The sequence below is a fragment of the Labrus mixtus genome, chromosome 2 (assembly GCF_963584025.1).
Source record: "Labrus mixtus chromosome 2, fLabMix1.1, whole genome shotgun sequence".
NCBI lineage: Eukaryota > Metazoa > Chordata > Actinopteri > Labriformes > Labridae > Labrus > Labrus mixtus.
This window is the reverse complement of record NC_083613.1, coordinates 10,014,872-10,034,874: the sequence shown is the minus strand read 5'-3', so window position 1 is coordinate 10,034,874 and position 20,003 is coordinate 10,014,872. Positions and strand designations below refer to the sequence as shown.

Sequence of the window (20,003 nt, the reverse complement as noted above, 5' to 3'; positions counted from 1 at the left end):
TTATGAGTACATTGAAGAGTTGAATTCAGAGGCAAAACATGTAGATACTAAATTACAGTGTTTAAATATTTAGTGCTAGAAATTCAAGGCTATTTAATGCCTAAATCAGATGACAGGTTTAGTAGCACAAAAGAGCTGCTCTGTATTTTAATAGTACAGTGGGAAAAACTCTGAATATCAATTTCTGTTTTGGGATATAATTGTTGTCTATTTACTTGTGATAAAAATCTGAAATCAGCAAAAAAAACAACAAAGGAGAAAGAGTCAGATTTCTGTTTAAACAAATGTTTATTAGAGAAAGGTCTTCACTTTTTATCTCTCATTCTCAATGACTCCGTGAATTATTTTACAAAGAGCTCCTTTCAAACAACACAGCAGTAAAAGAACCTGCAAGCAAAGTTGTACAGCTACCTATATGTGATATACTGATAAATAAAAACTCTTTAAGAAGCTTTACATACATGCGTGCGTATAATCGGACAGATGACTACTACAGTAGCCGTTGATATCCACATCTCTTATGTTAAGAGACACAAAATAACAATCTGAGAGAGAGAAACAACAAACACAAGCTCACATTGTTCGTCGGGATATTCAGTCTAACAGCAAATGTTACATTTGAGTGACACATCAGGATGGACTTCTGGATGGACAGCCCGCAGAGGAGTTATTGCCGTGTCACTAGATAAACATTTAAACTCTGAATTAAGAAACAAAGGGAGAACATTCAACACTGACTATGAATCACAAAATGATCATCATGTGTTTACACAATGTGAAGCTAATGTGGAAATTAAAACCTTCTTAAAAAACTGTCTTCTGAAATCAACTTAGCTCCCATAAAAATGCTTTAAGATGCAGAGAAATTGATTAAAATGTCACTGATGGTTGATTTGAAACGCATGACTGCGTCTCATGCATTACCTGTGTCAAATGTTGAGATACACTTCCACTGTGGATTTACTGTTAAAACAGGATCTGTGTTGTGTTCAGATAGTGACCGCTGTCAGAATAGATGCATTGGTGGCAACAAAAGTTCCACTGCTGTCATCTACCTGGAAACGATCGTTTATCTCATGACTTCAGTTTTTTTCCTCTTCAAGGGTTCCATAGCCGTTCATCATGGCTAATTTGAGAAGGCCATTACTAGTCAACTCTTCATTCAGCATGTCGTTCTTGACAGCAAACATCTGGCTGATTTCCATAAAGGTTTTGTTCTTGGTCTCAGGGATAATGAAGATGGTGTAGACGGCCACTCCCAAGCAGATCGCACAGAAGATCAGGTAACAGTAAGGACCTGTAGCGATCTGTAGGTGGAGGAAACTGTTTGTTACTTTGGGTAAAATAAATAAAAAATCAAACAAACAAATACTGCTCTATCTTTACAAAGTGTACACTGATCAATAAAAGCAAAAGAAGGGTTTGGAGATAAACTGTCATAGCTCAGATTATCTCAAACATAGACAACAGCTCACTGCAAGGACATTTGACATCTTAACAAAATGGGAAATAGGCAGGCATTGAAGCTAAAAAACAAATGAATCTGATGTAAAAATGACTGGAGAACAGTGGACTACTGTAAATTGTATGTATAACTTAGGATCATTTTTAAAGCTCAGCCTGTAATTTCCAGATCTAAACATTTATGAAAGACAGATCAAATTACATTTTGTAGTAGAGGGATCACAGGAGTTGTGGTAGCCTAACAACCAACACAGTATTGAAATCCTGTTGCTTTTAAGTTAACATTATTATTTTGCTATGGCTAATGATGTTAGCTAACGTAAACTTTGAACAAACTTCTTAATGAGATGTATCACCAGGTGTTCCCCGTGTTTCCCTCGAAAGAAAGTCAACAAATCAAAATGCAGCACACGTTTGAATTAAACTGAAGCTATCTCTGAGTTTGATTATTTTGGAGAAGCAATGGGGATCATTAAAGTAGGCTACATGTGATCTATATTAGCTGTGTTGAAGATATGTTCAGGTGCAAAACTTCAACACATTGATTGATTAATTGACCAGTAAATAGTAAGTTATTTAGATAATTGGTTAGCCAGTTAGGCAGCTAGTCAGTCTTTCATTCAATCAGTCAGTTAGTTAGTTAACTAGTAGCCTAAGTTAGATAGTTAGTTGATTAAGTTAGCTGGTCAATCAGACAATTTGCTAGTTATTTAGCTAGTCAAACAGACAGCTAATTAACTAGTTATTCCACTAGTTGTTCAGCTAGTCAGTCAGTCAGTTAGTTAGTAAGATATGTGTTGTGTCTTTTGACTTGCTAGGTTGACAAAAAGTAGCTGATATAATGCTTATACCTTAGAATAACCAAACAATCTCAGATTCTCATTATTAATGGGAGTCACCTTTATTCAGCCAACTTTAGGATGAAGAGTTCTGAATTAGTTGCACATCTTAATTACACATAATGACATAAGTTGCCCAAATTCAAGTTTGCTCTGACCTCTAGGAAAGGAAAGACAAAGCCAATGGTGAAGTTGGACATCCAGTTGAGACATCCTGCCACCGTGTAGGCCGCCGGCCGGTGAGACTGCTTAAAGAGCTCAGCAGTGATCAGGAATGGCACACCAGCTACACAGAAAAGACAAAAACACAGTTTAATATTTTAAGAAAAGAACACATTTTGACAACAGCAACCCCTCGATTCATTCTGCCATGGTTGGCTCCACGTTTCTTTCATCCATTGGTCTGATCTAACTAGGCTTCCTGTCAGGCTGTCATAAAACAACTCACATTTAAACGCTCAGTACTGCTGTAAGAACCTATTGGGTGTAGTGTAATTAACAACAGCGTCTTCATTCATCAATTAACTTATCAATATTCCCACTCTGGACTATTCTCTGGCAGTCATTCAAAGAAACAAAATGCAGTATAACAATTGATAAACATTCATCAAGCACCAATGTTATTATACTACTGGTGTTTTTTTCTGCATGTACTTAATTCAATTCATTACTAATACGCCATGGTCAGAGATTGACCATAGAGGACGATGTTTTTAACTTGGTCAAACTCCAAAACACCAAAAATAATAGCTTAAGAAGCGCTTTAGCAACGTTTCATGAATTTGATATACAGAATCCATGAGTTTTCTTCTTAGCCCAGAACAGATCATTCTTCATTGTTAAAAGTGAAAGCTATGAAGGATAAATGTGCATTAATACGCTCCACTGATGAGCTTTCCAAATGATGTCCTCATTATCTGTGCATGATAATTGCATAGAGGACGGTTTAATATTGTCAAACCAATAACTAAGGCATAATTTGTCAACATCTGTGGTATGTATGGAGGGGAGGGAGGGGTCATTGTGCATGGAGGGGCTTCGTCTGAAAGAAATCGTATTCATCCCGGCTAGCTTATGAACAATGAGCCATTAAATGTCTAATTGCAGCAGCAGAAATCCTTGTCCGTGTGCAGAGCTATAGATTCTGTTGGCTTGACGAATGGCACTGTGTAAACCACATTCATTCTAATTCATCATCCTCGCAGGTCCACTCAGCGCGGCTCCTAAAGTTGTAAACTATTGCCTCTTAATTCACTTCACTCATCCAGTGTACAAATGGCTGCGGGAATGGATGTAGTGTGGCACTTATGATTTCCTAATTTACAAGACTAATGAAATACAATATCTCTTCACAGTCAGGAGGAGCAGGGAGGGAGAGCAGCTGCTGTCTGGACTTTGTGCGTGCTGTTGTGCAACCCTCCAGCAGGGTGCAGTGTTATCTTACACACAGGCCAAAACAAGAGCCGCATGTATGGACTGGAGTGAGATTATAAAAAAAAGAGGAGTTTGAGGTGCAGAGAAAAAAGATTTTACAGATTACCTGGACCTATGCAGAAGCCAGCAATTATTCCAACGACGCAGGCCACACTGATGTAGCGCATGAAGGACAGCTGTGTCTGCGATGGGTCAAACACAAGTCAAGAGTTGGAAACATTAAGAGACAATTGCAAAGTTTTTCTTGACTATTCACTTAACTTTGTTTATTATTTTTTTTACAGGACGAGTGCCATGCAGGGCTCCAGAACATTTATTTAATACAATAATTACTTTGTGATGTAATTATGCTAAACACATACGTAGGGGTTTTCCACATTCACTGGATTCACCACATTTTATTTAACTAATAGTGTGGTAAATGTTTATTTTTCGCTTAAAAAATAAATATGGTTTATAATTTCACTGCATCATTGACACATATTTTGCTTATGTAATCATATCTCTTATTCTTTCCGGTCGTGAACAGATCCTTCCCTAATGTGGTTTCAGTGTAAGTGACAGGGGACAAAATCCACAATCCTGCATCCCTGCAGAAGTGTATTAAAAAGTTCATACAAAGTTACTTTGAGGTTTCTTCTGTTTGAGTTGGACAAAGCCAATGGGTAATTCAAACTTTCCTCTTCTGGTGACCACATTCCTCTGTGGTGGCACAGGGAAACACATGGCAAATAAACAAAGTAATACACCTCTAGAAAGAGAATCAATTCTGTTTATATCCACTTAGATTAACTCTGGCTGCCAAAGCCTTACTAAGATTTCAAATACATTTTGCACACGCGGGGAATGGATTTTGTCCTAAACCCTTATATCAGTATAAAAATGAGAAGAGATTCCAACAAGCAACGTTTCTTTCAGTGTTGATGCAGGTGACTGTTTTTTTTAACATTTGAATGCCAAAATAATAAACCCCACAGCTTTGGGTTTATGTAACTGATTTTACGAATGTGGTAGTGTTCCCAATTTCATAATCTGCAGCTCAAAGTTTCAAATTCCAAAAAAGAACAAGGCAGGAGATGCAGATGTACCTGAAAGAGGATAGACACTGTGATCCCGCAACAGCAGAGTCCCATAAAAAGGAAGCCGCCGATCATCAGAGGTCGTCTGCCCAGACGTTCGATAGTGAAACACTTCAAAACAGACAAAGAGGAAACACAGATCAAGATGAGCTCAAAACTAATCGAATCATGAAGGAAAAAAAAACAAATTCTTACATCTGACTATTAAAAATGTAGTCCATCATGTCTACTGGTTCAACCCAACAATAGAGGAAGTATTCTGTGTTTTTCTTTGGTGAAACCATAGTGCTCCAATTATTAGCCATTTGGTCTAATCTGGCAGATTCAAATCACACTGATGTTGATAAGTGAGCAAGTCCCCTAAGTAATGAATATCAATAAAGGATCTAATTGTCTCTTTTTCTCAAAGGACAAGCGGTACATACCACCGCAGTATTAAAAGACCTTTTTCAAAGCAGAATTCACGACAGTAAGAGCAGACTTCATTCACAAGGATTGCTTCGTTTAATTATTGCAATACGCTAGCATCCATGACACCAGTATCTGGAATAAGCTTGCCTGGAAAGCAGTAGTTGTTTTGAATGTAATCAATTTCAGTTGAGTATTTCTACCAGTGAAAGGTCAAAATGTCTGCTGTGAGAAAGGTCTGTCACCTGATCAATTGTGTAACAGCCTTTATATTATCCTCAGTCATCCACAACCTAAAAGTAACTCATACAGATCATTAAAAACCTTAAACAATGATACAATAAAATAACAATCTTTATGAAAAGAAACAGGTCATTAATGACGACATGAACGGTCCATTTAAAGGTTTAAGTTCAGTCGGTGAAGAGTTTAAACCAAGCATCGGTCCAAAGGGATTGAGATATAAATTGAGAAAGATTGTTTTCACTTGGCAAAAACATTTCTACTGAATCTTCAATTCAGTTTTTTTTAAAAAAAATATGGTAACTAACTAGTCTGTCTTTAACATTTACAAAATACAGTTTTGAGTCACACGATTAATAAGCAAAGCCATATTTGCATAATGTATTTTTTTAATGTTGTGTTTATTTTACAGTTGGAATTCCCCCAAAGATGATACATTTTTCCGTAAGTAAGCTCTTTCTCACAAGGTAGGGTTTTTATTTTTACTTGATTGATGTCTTAAAGGGCCGTCACTTAAGTTGTAGTTTGAATTATGCTGATGTAGCTCTAAACAACAAATGTTTATTTCATCATGAAACAATATTTCAATGATTTTCAATATAAAATGAAAACAACAAATTCAAAAAGTCGGTTTCTGTCTAAATGCAACCAAAAGATGTTGCAATGATATGGAAGTGACGAGGCAGAAAATCTGCTAATCATCTGGCTGTTTGAGCACCATTAAAACACGTTCATGAAGTCATGATAAAATGATGTCATCTTTAAGAAGTGATCATTAGTACTCACCCCGAGCATCCCAGAGATGACCTCAATGGCACCAGTTCCCACTGTGGTGTACTGAATGTAAGGGTCTGGGATTCCTGCGTTCTTAAATATTTCATTGGTGTAGAACCAGATCTGAAATGGACAGTGACATGAAGTTTAATTGATGTGGTGAATTTGCAGTCACAAACACAGACAGATGCTTTGAGACTCAAATGTCTGATTTTTTTTTTGCACGAGGACACTTATTTGGTGTTTCCACGTGATTCATCATTGTGATCATTATCATACCGTCAACCATCACTCATGCATTTGAGCTACAGCGCTTCATCAGTATGGACTTCTGACAAGAGCTCCCCTTGAAATTAATTTGTGTTTTCTCATTAATCACACTTTGCTGATGCAACATCCATCATTGATGAGGTGTGGACACGATCGTAATTGGTGGGGTAAAATGCTGTCTTGTTGATTTAGTAACTATGCATATACAATTTCATCACCATTGCAGCACTGACATTTTTTACACACGTGTCCTTTATCAGAGCAGAAAAAAACAAACATTAACACATTTGACAAAGCACAAGAAATGGCACCAGATTAATTGTTTTCTAAATAATATAACTTGAAACTGAAATTATATACGATTAAGCTGAAATCTACCTCAAATGCGGTTTTACTTTTCATAATCAAATACACTTGTGCATTTAAACATACACACAACCAATAAGACAGTGTTGACTCTCAGGTTTATTTACAGCCATAACTGTTAGGAATAAGTATTTTGTTTTTCAGTGTTCTATCTTTACCCGTTCATTCATCTAATTCTAGAAAGCCGCAGTAAGCAGAGCAGCTCTGGCACATTTCCCTCTGGTCCTCCTTCAGTTCATCAAGGCCAAACCCAAGCTGTTCCAGACCTGTCCAATGATGTCCCTTTGGTGCATCTGGGTGTACAACAAGGTCCTCTCCCACTTACACAGCCAGAGGGAAGCACCTTAAGGCCCCACGTGCACCTATCTGAATCAACTAATCTGAATCCTCTAAACTCCAAGGTCTTCCTGGATCATTTAGCTCCTCGCCCAGTTTGAGTGCACGTTCTGTAATTTAAATCAGTTCTACCTATAGGTGATGGATTAATCAGGAGTCTTGCTCTGGGATCTTTATTTCTATAGTAATTGAACAAAAGCTACCTGACAGAGGCTTTCATCTGTATTATTTAGCTTGATTTGTTAAACAAAAACTCCTCCACTTTCACCGTAACCAAGGAGGAGGAAAGGGATCTTAAAGACTCGATCACTGATCATGTGTACCACAAATCACATTTTTTTAATTTTAGTGTACTACTTGTGAAAATGACATCATCATCTGCAAAAGGACAGAGATGTGACTGTATTGACTTACTATAAGATCACTGAACCTGCTCAAACATCCACAATTCTGTCTTTATCTAGCTTGTAACATCATGATGAGTCCACAATCGTCTGTCAAATGAGTCAATAGCTACAAATAAAGTAACAAAGTTTGGTTTTTCTTAGACATTGACTCGTTTTCACATCGATAAAACCCTGCTGATTTTATTTGTATCAAGCTTTTAATCAATTCATCCAGTCTTTTCCCCTCGTTTCATGGATGGTTACCTGTTTTAGCCCTACTGTAAAGTGACTTAAAGAGAATAAAGTTATGTATAAAAATGTAAATTATATATATTTGCTGTATGAATACCTGAACAGTTAATGCAGGCATGTGCAATGTGTTGCCAAAGTACTGAGCTCAAGTTTACAGTAGGAACCAGAGAGAAAATGTGCAACACACAGCGATAATAAAACAAGTAGTGTGCTGATGTGACACCAGTCAGATGTGGGAACTTCATATGATGTAGCCTCGTGTAAGTTTACACTAACACAGTGGACAAGGAGATAATGAAGGTTGTTCCTATTGCTCCCTGCTTAATCACTCAGAGCTCCTTGTGGGATTGTGATGTATGGACATTAGGAGGTGCAGATGGGTAGAACACAGCTGGGCACGACATCAGTTAGAGCTCTCACTTTCAATATTACAACTGTACAGTCATATCCACACCTAAAATATGACCACAAGAGCACAAAGACAAAAATGGAATTGATGCTTTTCACACTCACTGCGTCAATGCCGGACAGCTGCATGCCGACGTTGACCACTGAAATGGTGATGACCTGCCAGCGAACACAGCGGTCTGCGAGCAGGCCTCGGACGGAGAGGGTTTGAACCGAGGACAGAGAGCGCTGCTCCTCCTGCATCTCCTCAACCTCTGTCTGGATGTTGCCTTTAGTACGGAACCACTTAAGGGCTAAAAGGACAGAGAAAAACTTTAGATTTTACCCACCCTGTCTCCAACATTGACTTAAAATTCATGAGGAAACTAAAGCTATGAAAACAAATCTCTTCAAAAAACAGTGAGATAAGTAGAGGCAGCCATGCAAACACTCAGAATATGCAGATAACTCAACATACAGTCAAAGAACCTGCAACACAGAGTAGCAACACAAAGCTTTCCATGACCTAAAGTGTATTATCTGAAACCAAATGATCAAAAAATATAATATAAACAAAGGAATATTGTTTACAAAGATGAATAAGGTATCTCAAATTCAAGGTTTAAGTGAAGTTTAAAGTAGGCAAACATTACAACTTAACCTTAAAGTGGGCTGAATCCGTTCAAATGACAATCTAACCTGTATATTAATAACACAAACTTTAACAATGTGACCTTTATTTCATGATCTTTGATTAATGATAAATTCTGTCAAACTGTAAAGCATGTGATTAAAAACATTACTCCGCTTCTAACCTGCGATGGTGGCATGAACATTTCCCTTCTCTATCAACAGGTACCGTGGACTCTCTGGAAACCATGGCAACAGCATCAACTGGACCAAAGTTGGAAACACTATCAGGGAAAGGAGCAGAGGCCAGTGTTTTTCCTGTGTTGGGGGGAAAAAAACAACACCTATTTAAAACTCAACTGAATTTATCAATCAGCAACTTCAACGTATAAAGCCTCCATCTACAATAACCTGAAAGACAGTCATTAGGATGCAGCTAGAGGATGACGGAGATTAAACCAAAACACTGTTTGTTTAACATAATTTCTCTCTCCAGCCGTCATTTTAAGAGCCTACTTAGACTTCATTGACTGCTCATGCCAAACTGAAATGAGATGGTCTACTCTACTATTTCTCACAGTTTGGTGCTGACACAGTGAAACGCTGTCTGCGTTGTAAGATTTGGGTATTCAGCAGATGGCTGTTCAACAACACGAGTCTGGTGTTGCTCGAGGTTTCTGCCTGTTAAAAAGCAGTTGTTCTTTTCCACTGTGTGTGTTACTTTGTTGTTGCTTAGTGCTGTGCGCAGATTAGCATTGGGTCTTATAATATATAATATAATATAACCGAGAGTAAGGTCTTTTACCTAAAGAGTCTTGAGAACATGTGTAAGGAACTGGCAGTATACAAATAAAGATTGGTTAATGAATTGATTGGTTTGACACATGTATACAAGAAGTAGCTTGATTCTGCGGCTTTATTTGTTGGGACATGTTATATGACTAAACATAAGTGATGTGGTATAAGTAGCTCTTGGCCACTTACATCTTTTAAAAGCAGCTCAAAGTTGAATGAAGAGGGGAGACCAGCTGTTTTAAGTGATAACTTATAACTTAGGTTAAAACTTTGCCATGGTTTATTTGAATACACTGATACACTTAAAATTGTTCTTAGCTCAGATCTAAGTAAAATATTTGATGTGTTTCTTTCAAGTAACAAAAGGACTAGTTATATCGGGGACAGAGAAAAGATGACAAATATTTATCCGATTCAGGAGGAATCTGTCCTCACTTAGACTGGAGCAGCATCGGTCCAGAGATGGGAGAACTTATCTACAAGCATGTGAGACCTGAGTAGCGATTAAAGGCTGTAGTACCTTTCCCAGAAGCTCGTGCAGTCCCAGAACCTGAGCGCAGAAGACTCCGAGACAAATGTGAATGCTGGGAACCAGGCCAAGAAAACCTCGAAGGTTCTTTGGGGCAATCTCACCGAGGTACATGGGCACCACACTGAGAGAGATTCCTGTTGTTTTTTTTAAAGGTGGAGATTGAAATGAACAAAGATAAGCACCACCTAATCATTGTTAACGAAAAAGATCAACAAAGTAACTTTCCTTCATACGTCAATATTTTTTATTTATTTATTTGTTTGTTAGGGACAGTGCATATTAATGAACAGCTGTAACAATTACAGCTGTAAAAATGCCAGATTATAGCAGAAGTGCTAGTTTCCATCTGTTGTCCCTAGGCAGGTAAGAGAAAGACAAATTACAAATAAAATACAAATACAAAGGCACAAGTGACACAAGACAATAATAGAGGTTAAAGGTTAAAAGTGGTCACAGACTTGGTTTTCTTTTATCCACTGTTTGAGGTGTGTTTTGAAGGATGCATATGTTTGTGAGTCTCTTATTGTGAGTGGGAGAATATTCCAATATTTAGTTCCTTTGACTGACAGAACAGTTTGTCTGAATGTAGTGCGTCTGTATGGGACCTCACAGTCTCCTCGGGCTGTGGCCCCTGGTGCCGATCCCACTGGCAGACTTCAGCTTTATAAAGTCCTTCAAAGGAGGAGGAGCAAGTCCGTGCAAAATTTGATATATAAAATATGCATTTTTAAAATGAACAAACTTATGGAAATTTAGTAAATTATGTTTATCTAAAACAGTGCAATGGTGAAACGAAAATGGCTTTTTGTCAAAGATTTTTATGGCCTTTTTAAAAAGAGATTGTATTGGTTTCAGTGTTGTGCCAGCAGAAAGTGACCATGTGGTTATACAGTATTCAATATGTGAAAAAATCATTGAGTGTAAAAACATTCTGTCTCCCTAAGCTCATAGTTTAGTGTCTTAGGATAAGCAGCTTACTATTAAGTTGTAATACGGAGACTGAAAATCCACAGAATATGAGAATTAAGTAGGAAAAGGCACTAATGAACAAAATCAAGACATAAGAAGCTTTTTCAAGTAAAGGATCAAAATTTCCAGTAATACAACTGCAAAGAGCAAAATGCCCGTGAAGCAACTCTGCATGTTTGCAACAAACAAAGGACACATGTTACTCATTTCAGCCTGTACATAGCAGCAAAATATCACTCACAACATTGTTGTTAATTCATGATTTCAGGAAACAGGCATGCCTACCTGAGTGTACTCCTACAATGAAGCGTCCAAGAATGACCATCATAGGCATCCTGCACCCTCTGCTGAAGCCCATTAGAGCTGCTCCTATAAACACCAGCACCGAGGCTCTCACCAGCGTCCCTTTCCTGTTTGGACACACAGTGATCCGTCTTTACTCATCTTCCTTCCATGATACAAGAAAAGCCTGATGCCATTTTATATCATCTGTTTCACACCCATAAATGTACACACACACGAACACACACACACACACACACTGACCTTCCATATTTGGTAACAAGTTTGCCCACCAGCAGGGCCCCGCACATCCCGCCAATAGCAAAGATGGACACGGTGAGGGAGTACAAGACGGTGAGGAGCTCCTCGTCTACAGTCCAGTCGTAAATTTCCACCAGCGTCTCATTGTAGAAGTCTTTGATGTACTGGAGGAAGAAAGATGAAATAAAGTTAACATATATTCTTCAGCAATAAAAAAAGATCAGCAGACTCATAACACTATCAGCCTATGCTCGACAAAAAACATGCAGATGTTGCCACCTGTTATGCCCCTTTTCCAAATAGCCTATTTCCCCTCGTCTTCTTTGTCTTTACAGAATAGTAACTTTCCTTGCAGAATGTCCTATACATGTTAGAACACAATACTTCAAAGAGAGACAATAATTAAAAAACAAATATATAAAAACTCAAAATGACGCACAGCGAAAACTAGAGGCCTGAAATAAGATTCTGTGGTAAACTACAGAAAAAATCCAAATATCAACAATAGTACTGGAAAAGAACAATAGGCTGCACCGGGTGATGTATCAAGAGAGTATACCCACTTCTTCAGGTAACACCATACCACTGCATACAACAAACATGATAAAAACAAACATTAAAGAGTCTCAAAACAATTTAGAAACAACAAGACATTCAAATACTAAATCAAGACCAATAGACAGGGGGAAAGGATCGGGTCGTGGGGACGGAGGGACGCGTTGCGCTGAAGGGAAAGGTTTGTTTTGGTTTGACAGACAGATACTAAAGTCCAACATCTACTGGGCATTTACTCTGGAAGTCAAATACTACACCTTTAATTTGACAGAAAAACTCTGACATCCTGGTACAGTTGGAGACACACTGTTCATTATCTCAGCACATGCAGGAAACTCTAAAACCTGGCAGTCAGTGAAATGTTCTCATAAACAGCTGATCGGTTTAATATTCACACATGTTCATTAACACCGTCCTGGTGGCTTTACTAGTTCAGACTGAACACAAAGCTGCTGTTTACAAGAGAAGTCCTCGACACATCATGCAGGCACGCGTGTGTGGATTAGCGATGCCGATAATAATCCAACATTGATCTGTTTGAGGTTTTAATTGCCCTATTGCCAAATATTATTCTGTTATTAAGACGGGGTTGACCCGTTCAAGAAGAAAACAACAAAACAGAAAGAGCTTTTAGAGTGACGTTTGTTGGTGAAACCTCGACATGGACGGTGGGAAAGTTGAACAGACAAAGATAGTTAGATACAGCAACATACCAAGCAAGACCTTGAATTCTGCAACGACACAGCAGTAGTTGCATTGTTTTCACTTTTAGTCTGATCTTTTACTACAATAAGTTAATGTTACAAACATAACATTTTCACTTTCATATGTGGTTGTATTCTCATTTTACCTCACATTAATTTAACAAATCAGTTCCATGCAGTGAAAAAGTTATTCGATTAAAATCAGAAGAAAAGGCAAAAAAAAAGCTTATTTCCCTCCCCCTCTTCTTTGGGGGCATGCGGTAAATCAGCAAAACAAAAAGTAAAAAGGTAGAGTGAAGAAGAAACAGGTGAAAAGATCTGAAAAGTGCTACTTTACTCGTGCAACATTGTGCCTTCGTGAAGTGTTCCTGCTCAGAATCAAGACTTTTAGAAGTATAAAGAAGTCATAGATGAAAAACACATGAAAAGATCGCCACTCAAAAGTGGTCATTTCCTGCCACGTAAACCAATGTAAACCGATGAGAAGGTTTTCTGATAAAGTTTTGGAAGTACGAGACACTAAAACCAGGTCACTGGTTCTTGAAGTGACCGATAAAAATCTCTCCAACCATTGAAGCCTCTTCACAGCCAGCTATCCTCCCCCACACCTCAAATCTGATTTGAAGCACGCTTGAGTAACTCATGTCAGATGACACACAGCACTTGACAGTGCATCCAACAAAAGGCACTGAAGTCACATGCTTAAAGGATTCACCTCACCACATTAGTGCTATATGGAAAATGTGCGTGACTGAGCAATTGTCTACAACTGAACTTTTGGAAAATGGATACTGGTGAACAACCGGATTTGATTTTTAAAAAAGTTTTAAGCAGTTAAAGTGATGTCATAGTTAACCTTAACAACACTTAATATTTATTTTTCATAAACCAGGCAGCCAATCAAAATGAATGACAATATCACTGTGTGCCAACAATCAAAGTATCGTCTTTAAAGGTGATTATAAAAGATCAATGTTGTGTTCATAACTGAATTTACCCACTCAAAGCAGAGAAGTTCAGATTATGCATGATTTATGCAGTTTTATATTTCTAGCGACTCCCTGTTCATCATCCTGCCAAATGTTTGATAAAAAGTTAAATCACTCATGTCTATAGACCTTCTTTGAGTTGGGTATTCATTAGCTTAGCATGGGACTGAGAGCAGGGGTAGCAGCTAGCATGGCTGCTAACAAGAAACTGATGCAGTGTGTAATTCCCCATTCTCTGATTTTGCTCAAAAAAGACACTGCAAAAAATCAAATCTAAAAAAGCGTCATTGTCTTCTAAGACATGTCTTTGTAAAACTTCTCATTTCAAGATATAAAAAGGAAAATGAAGGCCTGAATTTTTTGTAAAAAGTAAAAAATATCTGACACTGCAGCAAGCAATTTTACCTGTATCTTGAAGTAAGATGTACTAACTCATTTAGATATATCCAGCTCATTTCAAGACACAGCAAGTCAAATGTGCTGGCTGAATTGGTAGATATTATTACTTATTTCAAGATATTTATGGGGACTTTATGGGGAGGTTTCCAGGAGTTCAATTGTATTTGAAACAAAAACAAACATTGTGAATATTTTAGTTTTTGCAGTGCAAAAAATAATTGTTCAAATAACTTAAAAAAGATTGATTTAAAATTTCGATTGAACCTTGACTTAATGGTTACAAGAAAAGCACACAATATCTTTCTTATATCTCTTGGCTTTTTTTTTAAACAGCCCATTCACTGAAGGACTCTCTTCCATTTACTTCCATGGTGTAATGAGTGACAGGTGTCCTGGCATGTCCCCACAGACCACCGACTTTTGACCATGACACAATTGTAGCATCACAACTGTCGAGGTGATAAGAAACTAACTTAACTTCTGTCAGAAATTTCTCTCCCTTGAGAATAATGCATTTGCCGCCAATGCATAGCTGTAAAGCTTAGCTAAGCTAATTGTCTCTTTGCTCCATGCAGCTCTGTACTTTACTCATTGACACAAGTGTTCATCTGTCATCTACTTACTGGCAAGAAAGGAAAGAAGCAAATGTACCCAAATGTCCTATAAAACCATTATAAGTATTTCTTGCTCTGTTGGCCCCACAGTGGTTGAACCATAAACCAACTCATTAACTAATGTACGGTAACATGTTCCCCAAAGTCAATCCGAGGACTGGGAGGTAACTGGGTTTAGAACAACAGCTAAGAAACATAAGAATTCTCTATGTAATTCAAAATGTGATATGAGTACCACTGGTGGTACGAGCGTTCTCTCCTGTGGTACAGTGGGAGTCTCTTATATGGGAGTGGCTGTTTAAAAAAAAAAAACATGTACAAATCAAATGGTCGACAAGCAAAGCTGTGATGGCAAGCGGAGGAAGCAAATATGATGGTTAAATTATTTTACATTTGTGGCTCCAAACGCAAAATGCTTGAAAAGAAAGTAGGTCGGATACGTTGAGCAGCACAGGGGAAACTGAAGTCAACGATGAACCCAGCAGTGCGAAAGAAATGCGAAGTGCAAAAGTCAACATTAGCAGTGCCAGTGACGCTTCGGCACCCACTAGCAACAAAACGCTGCAAAACAGTAAGAGAATAAGACTCGAGTCACATCCAGTTTGGATTCTTTTGAAGTGGCACAGAGAATGAGCCCAGGCCGTAGAGCGTTGTGTGCGGTCACTAATAAATAATACTAATAATGTAAACTGTATGTGTAGTTAAAACAGCCCTAAGCTACTGTATTGCAGTGTTGGCTATAATAGTGGTACTTGGAGAGCCAAATATTTTCTGTGTTGGTACTCTTTGTGAAAAGTTGGAGGACCACTGCTTTAGTACCTTCAAACCAGAGATACCAAGCCTCTTGATAAATCGTCTTTTTTGTATTTTTATCAAAAATAAGTAAAAACATTGAAAAGGTTATGTCTTTCACCGAGGATAGACAAAGGAAGAGAAAAAATGACTGAAGAAATGTCCTAAGTATCTCATGAAGCTCTGAGGAGACCTCAAAAAGCAGCAGGTGCAGCTCTCTACATGTAACTCTCTCATGAGAAACTGAACACTACGCCAGTGAGATGTAGCACTGTGGCTAACATGCATCAATGTAGGGCAGTCCATGGCCAAACAGGAATGGTTTACATTTTAGTCACTGCACCGGAGCACATCGATCACTTGAGGAACATAGTGGAGCACATGATGGATAAAAACTACAGAACATTGATGACACGGTCAGGCACATAGCAGTCTCTACATCTGATACACAAAGCCACATGAGTTCACATGACAATGAAATATAATCAGACCTCAACGGTTCAATTAACATTCAAAAATTCACCCAGAATCATCTCAGATAACAAGCGAGTCTCTTTTATTCATTCTGGGAATAGTTGGGGAATAGTGGAGATGTCTGAAAATAATTTAAATTCTGACCAAAGCAGAGAGAGCGATGGTTATTAGATGATAATATTTGACAATGTTGGTGATGATGATGAAGTGTCACAAACCTGTGCCGGAGAGTTGACGACTGCCAAATTGTAGCCGTAGAGCATGGAGCTTCCAAATGAGGACAGAAAAGCCACTGCCAGCAATGACTTTGTAAGATGCTGGAGGAAAGATCGAAAAGGAAAAAAAACTTTAAATGGCACCAAAACTACACACTAACATTTTTCACACTCTGCCTTTTACAACATTTAAAGATCAGGAAGAAACATCTGGACCAATTTCACATTATTTCACAGACAACAGTTATGAACTCCAGCAACAGTGTTAGCTTTAAACTGCTCGTCTTTGAAAGGATATTTTAACTTTATAAGTCCATTGGAGTTTTCCATAGACATAGGCAGCATGTTAACAAATACCTCAGATGTACATGAAAACAGTGAGCGGCTTTAGAGCTTAAAGTCCTACTTTAAAGTTTAAAGCTAGGTATTCCAAACACATGAGGCCTTTGGTTGTTTTCATTGCAACTCAGCAAAAAGAAAATCACTCAAACTTAATTATCAAAACTAATAGACTAGTTAAAAATAAATATTGAGGTTTTGTCAGGTCTATTTTCTGCATCTCTAAACAGCCTTTAAGAAAGTTAGCTCACGCTGTAACAACATTAATAGCAGCATTATTATTACATGACATTAAAGTTGCATATGAGCCTGTGATCTGTGGATTTTGCAGCAGAGCTGAACAGGCAGGAAGCAACACGTGACTTAATCAGAAGACGTGATGCAGGCCTGTTCACTGTACTAGAAACTTATTTAGCTCTGGATTAGGCACTTTGAATGAGCTCAACAAATCTACTGTAGTTTGCAGATTTGGTGAAGCAACTGTGTTACAGTTTGAGAAAGGACTTTTTCAATAGAGATTGTAGAGGGCAAATGAGGTATCTAATGTTACATCCAAAGACACGTACACGAGCCCCCTTTCAGTTTTTAAAGGGATGGAGGCATTATGCTGTGAAATGGCCTGGAGCTACCCTCTTAACATTGTTATTCACACAAACTGAGTAAAGGAACTTCAGATGGATTATAACATGACTTGAAGGTCCATATGTTTGGCTGGAAAACTGCTAGCCTCAAAAATGATTACATTTTAACCAAACACATTACAACTCTGATCATCTGAGTCAAGTAAGGGTTTACAAAGACCCCCTTTCTCACATATCAGGGAGCTGAAAGAATCCACTCCGGACGTTTAAGTGACAGAAACAAGAGCACATAGAGGAGGACCCCTCTGCTCTGTCTGAACAATAACAGCATAGATGCTTAAAAGAAACCCAATTTCATCTTTAACGGCCTGATGGAGACAGTTAGACTGCTAATGTGAAGGAGGCTCACAGCAGACAATGCTGCCCAGTCTGCATTCAATTTAAGGTCATTATCAGATGTGCAGCTCTTCACATGTTGCATTTCTTGGGTCAAAGCTTTGGGAAGTTTGAGACTTTCAAAATACTACTTTGGTATTTTTGTTAGTATGACTTTTATTAAGTTATTAAAGCTGATTAGGACTTGTACTATAGCTGTGAAATCTCACTGAAATATGGCTGTGAACCAGGGGGGTTGTCATATTTCCATGCAGCCTCTGGTATGTGATCCTGAAAAGTTGTGGACATTTTAAAAATATATATAGGTCGGCTATTCACTGGACCACAGTAGGCTTTTCTGACAGCACTACAAACAAGAAAGTCACTGGTTGGGTTAAATCGAGGTTATGTCAAGAGGAGCTAAAAAAAGAAATCAAATAATTGAAAAGTCGGCTTATTTCAGAACTACTCAAAGTGGAGAGCTGATAAACATTTCAATCATCAAATCTCAAATCAACACTCACCGTGCTGAACGTTACAGCTTTTTCCACTAATAGTTCCTCCGCCATTTATGTCAAAAGTTATTAATCCCCGTATGTGCTCTGCCTGTTTGAGTCGAGGAAAAGCTCCAATGCACAACTTTTCTCATAACTCACTTCTCTAAGCATCTCTATTTGTAGTTCTCGGCCATGCGCGTGAGGCGGGGAGGAGGCTTGTATTTGTGTATTTCTGCCGGATTTCGCCTGAACAGGATCCGGCACCTCCCAGATCGGGAACGGGACCATTCGATTGGATCCAGCACCACAATAAAGTTGGTGTAATATTTAATGTTATCTGTTCTGACTTTTTTTTTTTTTTTTGAATTGAATAACTGGGAATCTCATTTGTTTGAAAAAGGGAGAGAGCGAGAGGTCAGGTCGCGGTCAGGTCATGTAGGGATGCCTGAAGCGGGAGTTTTGTGAAATTAACTAGAGCTCAGGTGATGTGTTATTGAATGCGATTTTGGCCAGGTCGAGGGATCAGTGGTTGTTTTTATGGGCTGTTTTGTCCGAATGTACAGGAAGACGTTTTAATGTTACTCTGTGCTGTGCTGCTGTGTAATGTTGATAATTATAAGAGTGATGAGTGTGGTGATGGAATTGTTGCTGTTTCTGAAGGGACACGGAAGTCATGCACAATTAAAACCATCAGCTTATTTATAAAATGAAGCTTACAAACTAATAGTTCCTGCAGAGTGGTAGGCCTACAACTCACTTTTATATCGTTGCGCAAACGCTGAAATGTCTCTTGAGAGGTTTTCAACATAATCAAATACGTTTGATCATCCTGTTTGACATATCAGCAAAACTAGATGTTGCCCTAGATTTTGAAGTTTTAGTTTATTACGATTCTAATAACTACAGAACAACCCCTGAAAGGGAGAGCGAGCTGATACAGACGAGCGAGAGTGAGCGAGTGAGTGCGTGTGCCATTACGCACAGAAGAGAGACTTTGCGCACAGAGCTGGAGGGATATGAAACAGAAACGTAAATCTACCATCTGCTCTAATGTAATTGAGTCTACCAGAGAACATTGTGACGGCACACAGTAGGCTAGTCTCTGTTAACAGATTGATGCTGTCCAAACAGCTCCCACGTGCGATGAGTGCGTGCGCATTGATGTCTGTCACCCTCACTGCTCTAGTTATTTTAAACTTTAAACTGATCATAGGTCTGTGGGAATTTTAATGTGAGGCTGGCTGGCTGTTGAAGTTTGAAATGTTCTAATCATGAAATGTTAATAAGTAGCCTGTTACTAATCATTTTTAACAGTCCAGATGATTTAAATTCATAAATAATATATGACTTCGCGAAACACATAGAATGACGTCATCATATAGAATGACTTTTCTCAATTGAAAACAGAAACACGTCATTAAGAGAGAGCGCGAGGGAAACGGATGCACACAGTAATGGCATGCACTTCTCTTTAGTTAATTTTGAGAGATTATTGTGAATACTCCGGGGTGCCCGCCAGGCCGGAACAGCACCCTTTCTATGCTCTGGGAACTCAGGGATTTAAAAATTCCACTGCTTGCAGTGTTGACGGATAGAATTAACAAGCTTGTCAAACTCCCAGCCTCCAATCACCGTATAGTGCTGATCAGTACAGACTCAGCCCTGATCGTTATCCTCGGTCCATCAGCGATCACATGAGCCAAGTGGGCTCACCCTGCGTCCCGAAGTGCCTGCAGTTGTTATTAAACAGCCTATGACTAAC

The 20,003-nt window shown here is 38.5% G+C and overlaps 1 protein-coding gene across 1 annotated transcript; it reads right to left on the bottom strand.

Moving 5' to 3' along the window:
- Positions 1–275: 275 nt before the first annotated feature.
- slc2a15b (solute carrier family 2 member 15b) lies at positions 276–18,415 on the bottom strand. The gene is made up of 12 exons (XM_061050931.1): positions 18,269–18,415; positions 16,453–16,551; positions 11,711–11,871; positions 11,450–11,574; positions 10,184–10,329; positions 9,054–9,186; positions 8,365–8,552; positions 6,254–6,364; positions 4,826–4,927; positions 3,844–3,919; positions 2,462–2,589; positions 276–1,307 (listed from the first exon to the last, which is right to left on the bottom strand). Exons 1-12 carry the CDS (start codon positions 18,311–18,313, stop codon positions 1,083–1,085), a joined length of 1,539 nt encoding a protein of 512 aa, XP_060906914.1. The 5' UTR covers positions 18,314–18,415; the 3' UTR covers positions 276–1,082.
- Positions 18,416–20,003: the final 1,588 nt, after the last annotated feature.